We start from the raw sequence: 16,727 nt of genomic DNA on the forward strand, positions 1-16,727 counted from the left end.
CTTCTCAGATAGGCTGTGACTTCTGAAGTATCCAGTCTATGGAGAAACAGAGGAAGGGCTCGTGCACGAGGCTTAGGGGTGTAAACTGTGTCATTTTTCTTTGTTTGGCGCGCCAGCCACGTTTTCTGGTTGTGTGCCCCTTCTTGCAAGATTGAGAATAAATTCTTTTCTTCCCCACCATCAGGGGAGCCTTATTTTCTTCCAGAAGAAGATTTCTTTCTAACGCTCCTGAGAAAATCAGGTCTCAGTAAGCCTGACTTTGAGTTTGGGAACAAATGCAAGCCTGCCATTTGAAGCTGACACCAGCGGTAGCTTCAGCAGGGAGTGAGAAAGCAATGGGGTTGCGGGATCATTAGTTTTGATCCGATCAGGAGCAGAGCGAGGCCCAGCACTGCCACAGCTCCCTGGAGTTCTCGCTCCTGTTTTCCTGAAGCGGGACGTTGCTCATGTCACCCTACTGGAAGCACTTAGGTTTTACTCCAGTTCCGGCTCCGAGGGGCACGCACAGCTTTCTGCAAACACCATGCAGCTGGAGGATGCCTCTCCTGCTGCACGAGCTTGCCCAGGCCTCTTTGCCTTTATGAATCTCTTAGCTGTGCAAGTTTGGCATTTATGAGGAGCCAAGCCTGGATGGCCCCCTCTTAACTTCAAAACCAGCAAAACGCAAGCGGATGGATGTGAGGGGAAGAACATTTGGTGCACAAGAGAAGCTAACCAGCGAGGAGTGGTGATAACTGCTAATGGAATCACGTTAGCTGAATCATGGACTCCTGATTCACAATATAACTATTTTATTAGATGATAAAGAATGTCTTGACTCCCGAGAAATGGATTCTTAGAAAATTTCCGTGAAGCCACCTCTCGAGCATTCTGCTGCGCACCACATTAGCTCCCCTAATGGGCTGGAAACACGCTCTGAATGGCGGCGTAGGGAGAATGTGTGCCCGCCGGGGTCGTGGAGGGAGAGCAGAACTGGGAGGGCAGAGCAGTGGGCACAGCCCTCTCCTCAGAGGCCCCCAGGGCATGGCAACTCTCCTGTCTCCTCTGCCTCCCCCAGCAGGGGTCCATGAGCCATCTTCTGTAAAGGGCCAGGTGATGTTTTAGGTTTTGTGATCCATGCCTTCCTGTTCCATTTCTTTTTTTCCCAAAGATTTATTTATTTCATGTATTTCTCCTCCCTCCATCCATTGTCTGCTCTCTGTGTCCATTCGCTGTGCGTTCTTCTGTGTCTGCTTCTCTTCTCATTAGGTGGCTCCAGGAACTGATCCTGGGACCTTCTGGAGTGGGAGAGAGGTGATCAATCTCTTGTGCCTCCTCAGCTCCCTGGTCTGCTGCTTCTCTTATTGTCTCTCCTCTGTGTCTCTTTTTGTTGCATCATCTTGCTGCACCAGCTCTCTGTGGGGCTGGCACTCCTGCGCAGGGCAGCACTCCTGCGCGTACTCCACACAGGCCAGCAGTCCGCGTAGGCCACTTGCCACACAGGCCAGCTCGCCTTCACCAGGAGGCCCCAGGAATTGAACCCCAGACCTACCATATGGTAGACGGGAGCCCAATCGCTTGAGCCACATCTGCTTCCCCTATTTCTTCTTCTTCCCCTTCCTCTTCCTCTTCTCTTCCTTCTTCTCTTCTTCTCTTTGTCCTCCTCCTTTTTTCCAACCCCCTTCCCTCCTTCTTCTTTATAATGCTTTAAAAACTGGCTGTGGGCTGGGTTTGCCCAGTGGCTGTAGATTACCACCCTTTGTCTTGGAAGCTTGGAAATCAGTTCACAGGCCTTGTCATTGGAGGGCACAGCATTGGAGAAGCCTGGTCTAGAAGTTGGCCCCTCAGGCAGTGAATTTCCACTGAGCGCCTTCTGCATGCCAGGCACATGGGACACGTCAGTGAGCAAAATCAACAGGGGTCCCAGCCAGTGTGGAGCTCCCATTTTACAGGGAGAGGGAGGCAATTAAAATAATAATAAATAAGTATGTAGGAAGGTGTAAAGTGCTCAGGGGAAGGGAGACAGAGAATAGAAGGGTTGGGTCCATCTTGTTTCAAAATCTAAACTGACCAATTGTTCGCTCTATGAACTTGGGTGATTTCGTTAACCGCTTTGAAGTTTTTTTTTTTCTTGTAAAATGAAGGTAATCTTCAAAGAAAGCTGGGGGGATTAGATGAGTAGGTTAAGCATGGGGCCACAACAGGAGACATTCAAAAAAGCAGATATCATCATAGTAGTAGTGGTGGTTGGGTGGTGGTGGTGGTGGTGAGGATGGGGTGGTGGTGGTGAGGATGTGGTGGTGGGGATGGAGGAGGGGTGGCATGGGTAGGGAATGGTAAGGGGCTAGGAGGTGGTGGGGGGTAGGGGATGTATTAGTCAGCCAAAGGGGTGCTGATGCAAAGTACCAGAACTCTGTTGGCTTTTATAAAGGGTATTTATTTGGGGTAGAAGCTTACAGCTTGAGTCCAACTCAAGGTACCATGAGAGGCACTTTCTCAGCAAATGTCTGATGCCACGTGTTGAAGCAAAATGGCAGGCGATATCTGAGAGGGTTCAGCCTTCCTTCTTCCTCTTAAAGCTCTGTGGTCCCAGCTACTTCTGATCTCAGCTGTAGGCTGGCATAAATCTCATCTCTCAGGGCTTCTTAGCTGAATTATTAGGCTCATCTCTCTTCCCTCGACCTCTGCTGTGTCTATGGAGCTGTCTCTCTTCCTCTGTGTTCTTCTCTGTGTGTCTACGTCCATGTTCTTAACTGAGTGTCCATTTATATAACCTACCAAGGGGGCAGGGACTCAACCTTGCATGCCCTAATGACATGGTAGAATCAAAGCCCTAATCTTGATTTAATAAAGTAAAAGTGAAACCTCTGAATCTAATACAATCAAAGGTGTATCACACCTTTAGGAACAGACTAGTTTACAAACATAATCAATATCTCTTTTTAGAATTCATAAATAATATCAAACTGCCACAGGAGAGGATGTTTAGTACTCCAAAATGAAGGTGGGCACGGTGCTGAGTAGGATGACAGGGAGGCAGACCCGAGGCTATTGGTGAATGGTGAGAGAGGGGTGGTGACCAGGAGATTGGCAGATGGCAGCAGTGTGATGATATCCTTCAAAAGAGCTGTGAAAGAGGATGACAGGGGAAGGGTTTGGAAGTGGTGATGGGGATCCAGGAGGATACCTTCCCTCCTCCAGACCCAGAGCTGTGGAAAATTAGCTTCTACTATGAGAAAGGACTATTGGAAATGCCCTAAGGGACCTCTGGATTTCCATTAGAACAAGAAGGTAAAGAAATTGTTCAAAGCTGCGACTGGGGATGGGGTGAGTTTGCTTCTTGTAGGTAATACGAGTTCCAGAGGGCCTGGAGGCTGGGTATGGGGCCCAGGGAGGGGCATTTGGTGGCATAAGGGGAGAGAAAGGCTGACATGGTCTCCATCACGAACACCTCCCTGCTTCGACTCCCAATCCTTTTGAAACAATTAGAAAATAGTTTCTAATTACTGAGATCTTTAAGACTTGAGGGTCATCCCTTCCAACTCCATTAATTCATGCACCCTCGTATGCATTCATTTAAATGTTCACGGAAAGCATGTATTGTGCCAGGGTCTAGGCTGGGGACTGGAGACACAGAGACCGCCCTATCTGAAACTTGCCCACCCTTAGCAGGTCTGGTCACTGGTGCAGGCCACCAGTGGGCTGTAATCCATCAGGAGGAGGGCCGAAGGTACTGCCTAATGCAATTAGCAAATTATTGACTCTGAAAATTTTAGAGCAGGTCAAGGGCCATCCCTGTAATGTCACCTTTCCTCATTTGCATACCAGGATGCATTCACAAGTGGGAGAGAGCAGGGTGACCTCAAGGCCACCGGACTCGGATTGTTGGGATTGCTCTACCACGTTACCTTAAGCCTGAAGGCAGCAATGCTCCGGGGACAACCTGAAGGGGTTTCAGATCTCAGGTCTACTGCTTCTTAGCCGTTTGACCTTGGGAAAATTGCCTAATCTCTCCAAGCTTCTGTTTCCTCATCTGTGAAATGGGAATATTAACACCCTAAAAATACAATTGTCACGAGGATTGACCAAGGTTAAGTGCCCGTAAAACTCTCAGACAGGGCCTGTCTGGTGCATAATGAGCTCTTGATAAATTTTGGGTTTAATAATCACTGCCGACATGCTGTGGTTTATATTCTGGGTCACGTGGGTCATTATGGGAAAGATGTTGAAAACCACTGGTCTGATGGCAGAGGCAGTGTACAACAAGTGAGTACTGGACAGCTGGCTGAAGGAAGTGATGGCAGTAGGGGAAGGTGAGGTGGAGCTGGAAATGAGAGGACTGTCAGGAATCACGGCTCTCTCAGGCCTTTCCTGAGTCTAATTTTCTAGTCAAGAAGCGAATTCCTGACTCTTACGCAAGGAAAGAGCTAGGCTGATCAGAGGGACTTGCAGAGTATAGACTGGAATAAAATTAGATCTGACTGCATGGATATTGGGATTAAATGAATTAATATTTGTAAAGCAGTTTGAACAGTGCTGGACTCAGAGTAAAGTATAGATGTATGTGTTCCTGTTACTATTTTTCTCTTCTGTCACTTATGAGCTTCTGGAATTTTCTCACGTCCCGTCAGATCCTAGCCTCACTGCAATGACTTATAAGTCGAAGTGCCCTTTCCATTTATAATAAATAATAATAATAAAGTTTTAGACTTGAGTATGTCTTAGAATTAGGAGGCAAATACTCACCTCATGATAGGATTCTCTTCTTTTAAGATAATGGATTCATTGCAGGGCCTCTTTTCCTGCAGTTGATGAACTACCTAAAAATGCACAGAAATGTTTATGAAAACATACACTTGCATATTTTCTAGGTTCAGGGTCTATAGCTCTCGTTAGATTTCCTTAGAGATCCATGTCCCCAAAATGCAGTAAGAAACATTGAGCACCTCCCATTAAAATAGAAGTCCATTGGCAAAAAAGCAAACCAATTTCAATAAATTTGGCACAAGTCCAACTCTTGGGCGAGCTAGGGGAGACCCAGTCTGGCAATTCTCACCCGCCGTGGGCCTGACTCTGCCCTCTGGTTGATGCCTCAGGTAATGAAACTGTGCGTTTTTGGTTTCTGCTCCTGAAGATGGTATGAGACAGTGTCATGGCAAGAAAGAGATGACGCATTCAAATTAGGGAGTTGAGGAGAGGTTAAAAAAGGGATCATTTACAAGAGTGTGGGCAGGATGAAGGAAACTACAAGAGGTAGTGCAGTACCCTGAGGCTAGAAATAGTGGGGCCTGGAGACCTCACCAAGGCCTAAAGGGGAGGGAAGGCGGAAGGGATCCTGAAGATAAAGCTGGTGAAACCATTCAGCCGTACTACGGTGACCCTACAGAAAGGGACTGGGGCACTAGACTCCCCGACCTCTCTTTCCTTCCTTCCTTCAATCCCTGCAGTGTTCCCCATCACCAAATCCAGTCAGAGGGGTAGCAAGGCAAGGCACTGATGGTCCCTGTGGCCTGGGGCACAGGCAGGGTGGAGAAGGGGAGATGGGCTCTGGAGGGGTGAGTAGAAGGTGTCCAGCTCAGAGATCCTGTCAGGGGAAGGGACGTTGCTGAGTGGGTCATGTGAGAGCAACGCAGGGGATGATCAGAAATGCAGGCAGGGTACGTAATTACGTTCTCAGCTGGGAGCAGTAGATAAGTGCGTCTACAGTTATGAGATTGGAGAGCATGGAGTTATTACGTTCTCAGGGATGCAGGTCTAAAGACTGATGTATCCTATACACATTTTTAGTATATCTAAAAGCTTGTAATCCTGATGTCCTGGAAACTGAGTGGCCACCTCAGTTTCCCCTGATGGCAACAAAAAGCTGAGTCCAATTTGGGCTCTCAGCAAGTATTTGTCAAATTGAGTTAATTTTGCTACCTTTTTAGACTTGTGTTTTGAACTAATTATAGAACCATAAGAAGTGGCAAAAATAGCACAGAGAGGTACTGTGTACCCTTCCCCCAGTCTCTCCCAATGGTGACACCTTCTATTACTACAGTACCTTATTAAAACCAGATTTCTCCCACTTTTTAATGTGTAGCTGGTACATTATGTGAGAGTCATTGTATTAATGAGCCAAAGGGGTGCTGAACCAAAATACCAGAAGCCTGTTGGCTTTTATAAAGGGTATTTATTAGGAGCTTGCAGATACCAGGCCATAAAGCATAGGTTATCTCCCTCAACAAAGTCTATTTTCACATGATGGAGCAAGATGGCTGCCAACGTCTGCCCGGGTTCAGGCTTCCTGGGTTCATCTCATCCAGTTCTTATTTCTCTCCAGGCTCAGGGTTCCTCTCTTCCCAGGGCTTGCTTCTTTCCATGCTCAAGGTTCCTCTCTTCCCGGGACTTGCTTCTCTTTCCTCTGTGTGCTTACTTCCCCAGGCTCCAGCTTAAGATTTCAACATCAAACTTCAGCGTCAAAAACTCCAACATCAAAACCCCCGACTCTGCCCTTTGCCATGCCTTTCATCTGTGAGTCCCCACCCACCAAGGGGTGGGGCTCAACACCCTACTGACATGACCCAATCAAAGCTTTAATCATAATTTAATCACACCCAGGTACAGACCTGTTTATGAGCATAATCCAATATCTGTTTTTGGAATTCATGAACCATATCTAACTGCTACAGTCATATTTGGTGAAGGTGTCTATCAAGACATGCCACTTTGTTGCCCAAAGTCCCATAAATACCTCTTCCTCCTGGCACTCCCTGAGTAGTTCAGTGAGGCTCTTGACAGAATTCGTGATGTCAGCTTATAGTTTCCAACCTCTTAATAAGTTGAGTGTCCTTGGCCAAATATCCTAACCCCTTTGCGTCCTGGTTTCCGCATTTGAAATACTGGGAAGATAATATCTGCCTCATGAGGCCATTGTGAGAAGAAAGACAGGCAAGTAGGCAGGATGTCTGATGAATTGTAGGTACCCCTTGTCATGAGCTACCATTGTCTTAAAGAGGTACAGAAGAGTTAATAGTAAGGGCTCCGTGGTTAGAGGAACCTGATTCAAATGTGAGTTCTTTTGCTAACTAATTGTGATGATCTTGAGATGGGAACTTAATCTTTCTTGGTCTTAGTTTTCCCATTCTTTAACTGAGGATTAAATCTATCCCACAGGTAAGTGGTGAAGATTCAGTGAGACAATGCATGTAATGTGTCTGTACACAGAAGGTGCTTGAGAATTGCCGCTCTCATTATTAGGTTGTAGGTTAAAGATGAAAACTGTCTTCTGTATCTGCACATCTAGCAAGCACCTGGCTCAGAAAAGGTGCTCAGGAAACTGTTGACAAATGACTGCAAGTGACTCTAGAATGAGTTTGTGCTCTTGAACCCCTAATCAGGCACCAGCTCAGCTGGGCCTTGTGTGTTGAAGCTTGGCACCCGTCAGAGTCCTTCCTCTTGGAGCCCCCATTCATCATTCCTGACTTCTGCATGCCAACACGGGGACGGTGCATCGCAGCGCCCCTTATCACCCGTGGGAAGCCTGCTCTCCGGTCCTTCTCATATAAATGCAGTTCAGACCCCATTCATCAAGGGAACACGGTGTTCTCCTGGTGAACTAAACTGCCTAATGTGGAGTGAACACGAGCTCCCTCCGCAGCATACTGAGCAGGCTTCGCAAGACACCTGGTGGCATGGCTGCTAGCTTTGGCCTGCTGACATCTAGGAGATAAAACGCCTGCGCATGATAACGTGACTTTCTCTAACACAGGTTTTCAGGCTCAGAAAAGGGTGAGGGCAAGAAAGTGGAGACAGAGCATGAGCTTTATAGTCAGAGACAACCCTTCAAACTCGAGCTCCTTCTTTTACCACGTGAACTTGGAAATGTTACATGACCTCTGTGAGCCTCGGTTTCCTTGGTGGTTCGTGGGCCTTCTGCAATTGCACTGTAAGGCACACTCTCCACGTCACGAGCACACAGCTGTGTTTTTAGGGAGGCAGTGAGGGAACCTTGCTGATGCTCAGAAGAGGAATGAAATGCACTTTCAGGAAAACATCACTGAAGCCCTTGGGAGGAATCAGAGGTCATGCCCCTAGGAGAGGTTGCCTGAGACAGAATCAAGGAACATTCGTACTTTCCTTCATTCATTCTGTCCATAAACATTTAAAGTCACAACCCATATGCCACATTGGAGGAAAAGACACAAATAAAATAGCCTCTGGTCTCTAGGGCCTTGAGTTTTTCCAAAGGCAAGGAAACCAGGAAACAAATTCAATACACAGCAGTGTAACGTGCTTTGATAGAGAGAAACACAGAGAGCTGGAAAGAGAGCAGAGGAGCTTGAGCCAGCCTGGGGGATCCTGGAGGCTTTCTCAGGGGAGAGGGAGCTAAGCTGTGCTTTCCTGTGTGCAGATTCAGATATTAGAGTTGACATCTTGATTTTCAGGAAATTTTGACATTTGAAATTTTGTATCCTAATTCAAAGCAATATTTGGACCCTGTGTTGAGCTGATTTCAGCACTGACAGTCCTTTCACACCATAGTTCTTTCTTCCTGAACTCTTAATTTTGCTTCTCTTTGATTTGATTGGGCTGAGTTCATTTCCACCCCTACCTTACCCTTTTGCTGCTAAAATTGAGAAGAGCTTATTAGAGGCCTGCCTCTGAGCATTGCAAAGAGAGGAGAATCCTTCCAAGGCCTTCATAAATGAAGGACAACTTGGCTACTCTAAATCCATTTGTCCTCCCAAAGTTGATAGATCTGTGTCACTCTATTTAGTGTACCGGAGAAGTCTGAGGGCAACTCAACTCTCTTTAGCAGTAAACCCGTTTTATTATTTCTGCATGGGTACTTATTAGAACCATATTTTGTCCTTGAAAATAAAAACTTTTGCAGAAGGCTATGAAAAGCCCCTTCAAAGACAACATATCTATATACCTCTGGCTCAGCAAACTTTCCTTCTTTCATATCTTTATTTGTTGCTTTAGTGCACTCCCTAATGGTGTTTTCTTCTGGAATACAAATTATGTGCACACTGGATATTTGTAATCGTCTGTATTTATCATTTTCTCTATCATGACTTTTTTGTCCTTTTCTTCTGTATTCTGAGACAGGGTGTCAAGCCTGAAGTTCCTATCTGAGTCTATTTTTGCTGATTTCTGGCCTTATCTTAACTATTTCCAGCGTGGTCTGTAATTTCTGCTTCTGTGTGAAGCTGGTTGGACAGGCAGGCAGTGAGTGGATCACAGGGGAGCTTGCTTCCTGTTGTTTGTGGGGAGCCACTCCAGGCTTTTAGGCAGAGCACGGGCAGGTGGCTCAACGTTTCTGAAGGCTCACTTTGGCAGCTATGTGGAGGAGGATGGATTGGAAGAGAAGAGAGAGAGGTAGGAAGACCTAAAATTGCCCTACAATTGACCAGTATCTTGTCTGAAATGGCTGGCGGATGGGGAATTAATGTAGACACAGGCGGCTGCATTTAAAACACTGGAGGCTAAATAGATCATTGCAAATACACTTGTGTGTGATTTAAAAGTAGGTGATACAACACCCCCAGAGTCATAAGCTTCTTTCAGAGATGAATTAGGATTCAGTCTGGCAATTACATTAAGGTTTCTGATAGATAGTTCTCAGGGAGAGCTGCAATTATGATACATATCTCTATTCTGCATGGCGGACTCGCATAACTCATGTTGGTTTGAAGTTTAACAGGAGGAGAGAATATAAAGGACGCCTCACTTTAAGGGGAAATGCCTTTCTCTGATTTTCGTGGTATCATCGATAGCACTTAAATAATTAATTCTTGTTTTCTGTGTCTGAAGGTGAATAATAAATAGATCCATATGTACCTTCCTTCTCATTTTTTAAGCTCCTCTAAGTAACCTCACTCAGAATTAATACATCTCCTAAGAATTATTTGTAAATCAACTTCCATCTTCCCACACAGGAAAAAGATGAGGAAACGATTTTCCTGGCCTATGAAATATGGAGGAAAGGAGGTACAGAGTAGAAGGTAGACCATGGACTTTGGTGGACCCAGTTGGAGGTCCCAGCGCTGCCACTTCCTAGGTGTAGAGAATTATTTAATGTGGTTCCTGCCAGGAGGTCAAACACAATAGGGGTGTCAGGAGGATTCAATGAGATATTATGTGAAAGTGTAGCACAAATTAGAAATTAGGTGTTCCAGAGAAGTGGGTTCTTTTTAAACATTTTAATATTTTATATTTCTTTAAGTTGAAATCCATTATTAATGACTAAGGGTAACCAAAACCGTTTTTACAAGACCAACTCAACTAATATTCACAGATAGAAGATGACTGCCCCTCATCATTATACTCCTGTCCTTATGGGAGGCTACAAAATCTACCTTTTAGTCCACCCCAGGATTCTCCATATCTAAGATATTGTATTGGAAAGATGTTTTCAAAATCTTTGGAAAATGGGGTATTTTTTTTAGTCTTTGCTTTAAAGAATTTTTAAATGGGGCATGTAGCAGTTTGCTATGGTTATGAATTCCAAAAATAGATATTGGATTATGTTTGTAATCTGATCTGTAACCTGGGCATGACTGAGTTATGATTAGGGCTTTGAGTCTCCACCCCTTGGTGGGTAGGGACTCACAGGTAAAAGACATGGCAAAGGACAGAGTTGAGGTTTCTGATGTTGGTGTTTTGATGTTGAAGTCTGATGCTGAAGCTGGAGCCCCAGGGAAAGAGACAGAGCCTTTCACCTGATAGTCTACAGCTGACCTTGTGGAAGAAGCAGAGGAGCTGAGCCCAGAGGAACCTGGGAAACCTGAACCCTCGCAGGCGTTGGCAGCCATCTTGCTCCAACACATGAAAATAGACTTTGGTGAGGGAAGTAACTTATGCTTCATGGCCTGGTAGCCATAATATCCTGCCCCAAATAAATGCCCTTTATAACGCCCAGCAGATTTCTGGCATTTTGTATCAGCACCCCTTTGGCTGACAAATACAGCACATGTTCTTAAAATGTTTGGTTAATGGAGTAGGTATCAATCCACTTTGAAACCCTGCTTCTTCAGTGGAATCACAGGCAAGGTCCTGATATGTGCCAGGCTACTTGGATTTATACCCAAGATTCTTGCAGAGAGACGTGGAGGCAGCTGGCATTGTATAAATTTAGAGCTAGGTACTCCTAGGGAAGTACCTAGCCCCTGCCACAACATCTGAATGGTAGAGGGAGGGCGGCTGGGGCCTGCCTGTGTTTCCAGGTCCAAGAGCGCTCACAGCTAATGCTGCTGGGTAGGGCCGCCTCAGTGCACAGTTCTGAGAAAGCTCAGGAGGCAGGAGTGGGGGTGCTCAATGCCAGGCAGGAAACCTGGAACATTTTCCCTGGAAATGAGAGGCCAGAATATGTGCCCTTCTGACTGGAACATCCATGATTCACTTTGGAGGCTGTGGGAGAGAACTGACTCCAGTTTGGACCTCTGGGGATCCGAGCTTTGATAGAATGTCCTCCCCATCCACAGTCTTGGGGAACTGCCTGTAGTTAACGTGGAACGAGCCACTAGTTGTAATTAGAGTTAACTCCACCGGCCTTGGAGATCCGATTCCATCGCTTATTTGTGGGACCTTACAGGAAAAAAACTTGATCTCCCTGGAATCTCATTGAATAATTTATCATATAATGGTAAGCCCTGAAGAAGTGCCTTTATTTTCCCTCCTTGCTTATGCCCTGAGCGGAGTGTTCACCTTCTGGGCATGGCGTTCATTTCCCAGAGCAGCTGCAGAGCTCCCTGCTGCCTCGTCTGTCCACCTGCCTGCTTGCCTGGCTGCCTGCTCTCTGGCTGAGATCCGGCAGGACAGGGAAGGTCTTCTGTACGGGCAGGCCTGGCCCCCAGCCCCCACCCCACCCAACTGGCTGCTCGGGAAGAGCTACCATGAGCAGGGCTCATAGGCCAACCCAATGATCTGGAGAGCTAAATTAAGACATTCCCTTTAAAATAATGTTTCCATAGAAACCCCGTCTGTGCCAGAGCTGAGGAAGCTTAGGTTTTTAATCGGGACTGTTTGGGCAGAGGGAGTTATCACTTGGGCATTGGCTTAGGAGAAGACAGTTTGGCACTTGCTGAGCATCCTCTTTAGAGATTGCTCCCAATGCAGTACAGGGGCCACCAGGCAACGCTTAGTATAGCGCTGATCCCCAGTGCGGAGCGGGGCAAGGGAAAGGAGGGTAGGGTGGAGGAGTGGCTGTCATTTAGTGTCCCAAGTGCGTGAGCTGCCCTTCCATTAATCCATCAGGCATGTCACATTTATCAAAAGCTCCAAAATACATGAAGGAACAACCTAGATAATGGTTCGCAATGACTTCCAAAGCTGGAGTGTAAATATATAAGAATATCTCTGTTTTTCCTTGGGATTCCTCGCCCTAGGAGGTTGTTTACTTTGACAAAAAAGGGGGCTCAAGAAAGGTTTAGATACCAATTCTAAGAGAGTGCTTTGCGTAACAAGGGTCCTGGGTGATGTTTCTGCCAAGTGTCAGGTATACCAGGGTTATGCTGGGGCTCACAGCCATCTTTTGACATTGTAAAATGCACATTTGCCTAGTAAAGTCTCTGTTGTAAAGACAGCTGCTTGGTTTTGTTTTATCCAGTGTTTTCCAAATGTATTAATTCTGGAACCCTTGGGAAGTGGACGTGACTCAGCTGATAGTGTCCACCTACCACATGGAGGGTCCAGGGTTTGATCCCCAGGGCCTCCTGACCCATGTGGTGAGCTGGCCCATGTGCAGTGCTGCCACACACAAGAAGTGCTGTGCCATGCAGGGGCGCCCCCATGTAGGGGTGTCCCACGTACATGGATGCACCCCACAAGGAGCTTCCCTGAGTGAAAAAAGCGCAGCCTGCCCACGAGTGGCACTGCATACATGGAGAACTGATGCAGCAAGATGACGCAACAAAAAAGAGATGCGGTTTCTCAGTGCCGCCAGATAATGCAAGTTGACGCAGAAGAACACCCAGGGAATGGACACAGAGAACAGACAACTTTGGGGAAGGGGAGAGAAATAAATAAATAAATAAATCTTTAATTCTGGAACCCTTTTGATGAGCTTAACAGCATCTTGCCCCTCTGTGGCGTGCATTTGGGGAAACCCTGGCAAGCTTCCATCACACTCTTCCTCACTATAATTTTTGTGGCCATCCTCAAATGTAAATTCTGGGGCTGAATGGAGAACAAGGTAGATCTAATGTGTATTTTCACATGCTCTAAAAGCAAACTAGGGGTAGGAGAAATTCATGAGCCCCCAAATGTCTAGGAACATCAAGGAAAAAGAGCCAAAGGGGAAAATGAGAGCAGGTCTTGCAGGGCCCGTGGACAGCCTGTGGCACCGCTGCTTTATCACACACTGAGAGTGGAACATAGAGAGACACACGTGATCACTCATGGAACAGTGCCGCTTGGTTCTGGTGACACATGGAGATGCTAATCTGGTGGAAACATGTGGCATTGAGGCTGGACTATGTGTCTCAGTCTTTTCTCAGGGTGCATGTGTTCTGGGGGCCTCCTCCTGCCTGGGGTTCCTCCTCTTTAGGAATGGGGCTGAAACTCTGCTCCCTAAAAGCTGGCAGCCCCGATCCACGTTATATTCTGTTATTCACCGTGAGAACATGGGTAAATGCAGATGTACGCTCAGGAGATTTAGCTCTCTATCTTTGAGCATTAATATGAGTAAGTCATTATTTATCTTAGACTTAAGAAGATTTGAAGGTATTACATTTAGGACGGCCGAGTGAGGGTCACGTTCACTCTCAATGAGCAGTTTCTTCGGAGCTTATTAAGCAGAGTGAGACTGATCATGCCTATCAGCCCAGCTTCCCTGAAATGATTTGCATGGACAACGGTGCTCTAATAATTCATATGTAATACATATATATATATATATATATATATATATATATATATATATATATTACACTTACTCATCAAGCTCCAGCAGACTTTGGATTCCTGTTGAAGACAACAGCTAATCTCCCCCTCCAAAGGGGCTGCACTTACATTTGGCACTGATCTGCACTGGGCTAAAAGGACAGACAGGCTTTAGAATGAGGCAAGCTGAAGTCTACACTTTAATTGTAGTGTCCTAGAGAAAGTTACTTAGCCCTTCTGATCCACATCTGTAAAATGAAGATGATAGTATTTATCTCCTAGGGATTACTGTAAGATTAAGTAAAATGGCAACTTGTGTTGTGCTTTGCCAGTGAGAGACATGGCACTCAGCTAGTTTGGCTGCTACTTGTTATTATCTGATGTGCAGCCACATCCCCTGACTTGGCTCCAGTTAGAGGCTTGACCTCAAGGGTGGCGTGACGGAAAGAACGCAGGCTTTGGGGTCAGGGGACTTGAGCAGCAATCCAGCCTTTTATTTATTAGCCAGCTGTGTGCCTTTGGACACTTAGCTTGCCTCTTTGAGCTTCAGCTTCTTAATCTGTGAAAGGACGTGTATTAATACTATGTGTTGTCAAAGCTAATCCATTCCTGTGGGTGTAAACCTACTCTAAGTTAGGATCTTTTGATTGGGTTACTTCTGTTAAGGCGTGTATCTTCATTTTCTTACTGGAATCCTTCATAACAGAATGAGTTTCAGATGGAGAGAAAGAAATGCTTGGAAGCCAGGAGCTGAAAGCAAGGAAATATGGAAGAGAAGGGAAGGACTAGCAGATATTACCTTGCCATGTGAGACAGGAGCCCAGGCTCGCTGGAAGAAAGCATCGCCTGATGTTGCCTTGATTTGGACATTTTTCTCAGCCTAAAAACTGTCAGCTGCTTATTTCCCATTGTTAAAGCCAGCACCTTTTATGGTATCTGCTTTGAGCAGCTTAGCAGGCTGAAACAGGGGGTCACTATCAACTCTCATGCAGGGTTTGTGGGAAGACTGAATAAGACAACTGGGCAGGGAGCAGGTGGTCAGTGAAAGGCGGCTGCTCCTTCTCTGGACTCAGAGGTGGGCTTGTTGTGACTGCGTGGGGCTGGGGTAGCAGGGTTTAGCTTCAGGCGTGGACCTTAGAGAACGTATGGCAGGCTCTGGAGAAACAGCTGATGTCAGCTTAGTAATGAAATGGCTATTAAAATATGGGACTTTTTGATCCTCTCAAGTTATTTTTATCCTAACTCTAGCTTGCTATCTCTGGATTATACTGGTAGTTGGAAATGGATTTATTCAACAAATATTTCCTGAGAATCAGCCATGTATCAGGGCCTAGGCTAGGTAGTGGGGCTACATTGCTTCATTCTGCAGAGAGAATTGTCGTTGAGGAATGCCTCTGCAATCAGGGGAGAGAAGAATTCCACTTTGTTCCTCTCCCATCCCCACCAGGGCTCAGGAGCCCGACAATATGAAATCCCCTAGACAAAGAGCTGAGGACCTTTGCAGACAACAAATTAATGGAATTCGGAAAGAGTGTTTGCTCTTTGTTGCTCCTCTCCTTGCCTGGAGAGCGCCTGCTGTCCCCCGCCTCCCAACCTGCACCACTCTCCTACGTGCTTCTGCACAATGTCCAGGAGTCACCTCTTCCACGAAGCCTTCCTGGATCACAGGCTGGGTGCAATGGCCTCCCTGGGAGCCACTGCCCTCTAGTTTAGCACCTACCATCAGGGATGTCAAGGTCCTTCTCCTAGGCCCCAAGTTCTTGATGGCAGAACCTGGGCTAGCCCAGGGTTGGAAAGTGTTCGGGTGATGTGATGTGAATGTGTGCGGCCCAGCATATTTGCGTTCCGTGGACATGATGACAGTGACTGTTACGGTGACCACGCTCACATTCACCTAATGCTTGGCAGCTTGTGAAGCGCTCCGTCCATCTTGCTCACTTCTCTCCCCTGCCCGCGGGCCAGCCGAGGTCAGTGGAGCAGGCCCTGCCTCCTGGTTCCCCTGTCTTTCCAATGTGGAGGCAATGCTGGCATGACCGTGAGGGTTGGGCAAGGTGAAGCACGTAAGGGCTGGAATTCAAATCCAGGTGGCTGGGCTTCCAAATCCTTTTGCCTTTGCTACAGCAAAAGGTCTTTTGTTAGTTTGTTTGCTTACATGACTCCTAAGGAAAGAGGGACATATGGCACACCAGGCACACATAAAATCACACTGACCCGGGCAGCAAGTGAGGGGGCTGTTCACTTAGGAGTCTCCTTCCTCCCCTAAATCAGTTTCCCCATACCTGACATTTCCCCAGAAGGACAAAAATCTAATATAATACAACTGGGCTTAGATCATGAATATTCCAAATGGCAGAGAGTTATTTCTCCTGGGCTTGAAGGGAGGACAGAGTACCTGGTTAACAGGCCCAGGGACAGGACGAAGGGAAATGAGCGTCCCTGCCCTCGCCCTCCTGGTTTTCCTTCGCTGTCTTAGTCTACCCACCTGCTTCTGCTCGCTGGACCGAGGCCAGCAAGGTGCCCCCCACCCGCACCCCAGCATGGGGCCGGTGCTGGGGCAGAGCAGCCTTCTTGGGTCAGAGGCCAGCGGGGACAGGTACAGGACCCCCAGGTGCCCTGAGGCAGCACAGCAGGGAAAAGCGGGCAGAGGGACATCAGTCTGAACCGTGAATCCTACGGACAAATTTACCCAAGTGTGGCAAAGCAGGTCATGACAACCCCGTATCCCCAGTGGTCTCCTCTGAGTTATTTCGCATCCCTGGGCCACTGCTACTCCCATCAAGGTCAGAATGGCCTTCTGTGGCCTTCCTGGTCCAGCCAGGCCTTATGGAAAAATTTGAGGAATATGCAAAATTAGAATAACAGACATTGTGCCATTTTTCTGA

General features: G+C 46.8%; 1 protein-coding gene across 2 annotated transcripts in view; it reads left to right on the plus strand.

Annotated features, from left to right (window-relative positions):
* CLSTN2 (calsyntenin 2) overlaps positions 1–16,727 on the plus strand; it is a 666,422-nt gene that overhangs the window by 206,192 nt on the left and 443,503 nt on the right. The window contains exon 2 of one of the 2 annotated variants that reach the window (XM_071214548.1): positions 2,445–2,562. The exons of the other annotated variant lie outside the window; for it this stretch is intronic. Within the exon in view, the coding sequence (XP_071070649.1) occupies positions 2,490–2,562 (73 nt within the window). The 5' untranslated portion in view covers positions 2,445–2,489. The remainder of the gene's footprint in view (positions 1–2,444; positions 2,563–16,727) is intronic. 2 annotated transcript variants of the gene reach the window in all.

The sequence above is a fragment of the Dasypus novemcinctus genome, chromosome 4 (assembly GCF_030445035.2).
Source record: "Dasypus novemcinctus isolate mDasNov1 chromosome 4, mDasNov1.1.hap2, whole genome shotgun sequence".
NCBI lineage: Eukaryota > Metazoa > Chordata > Mammalia > Cingulata > Dasypodidae > Dasypus > Dasypus novemcinctus.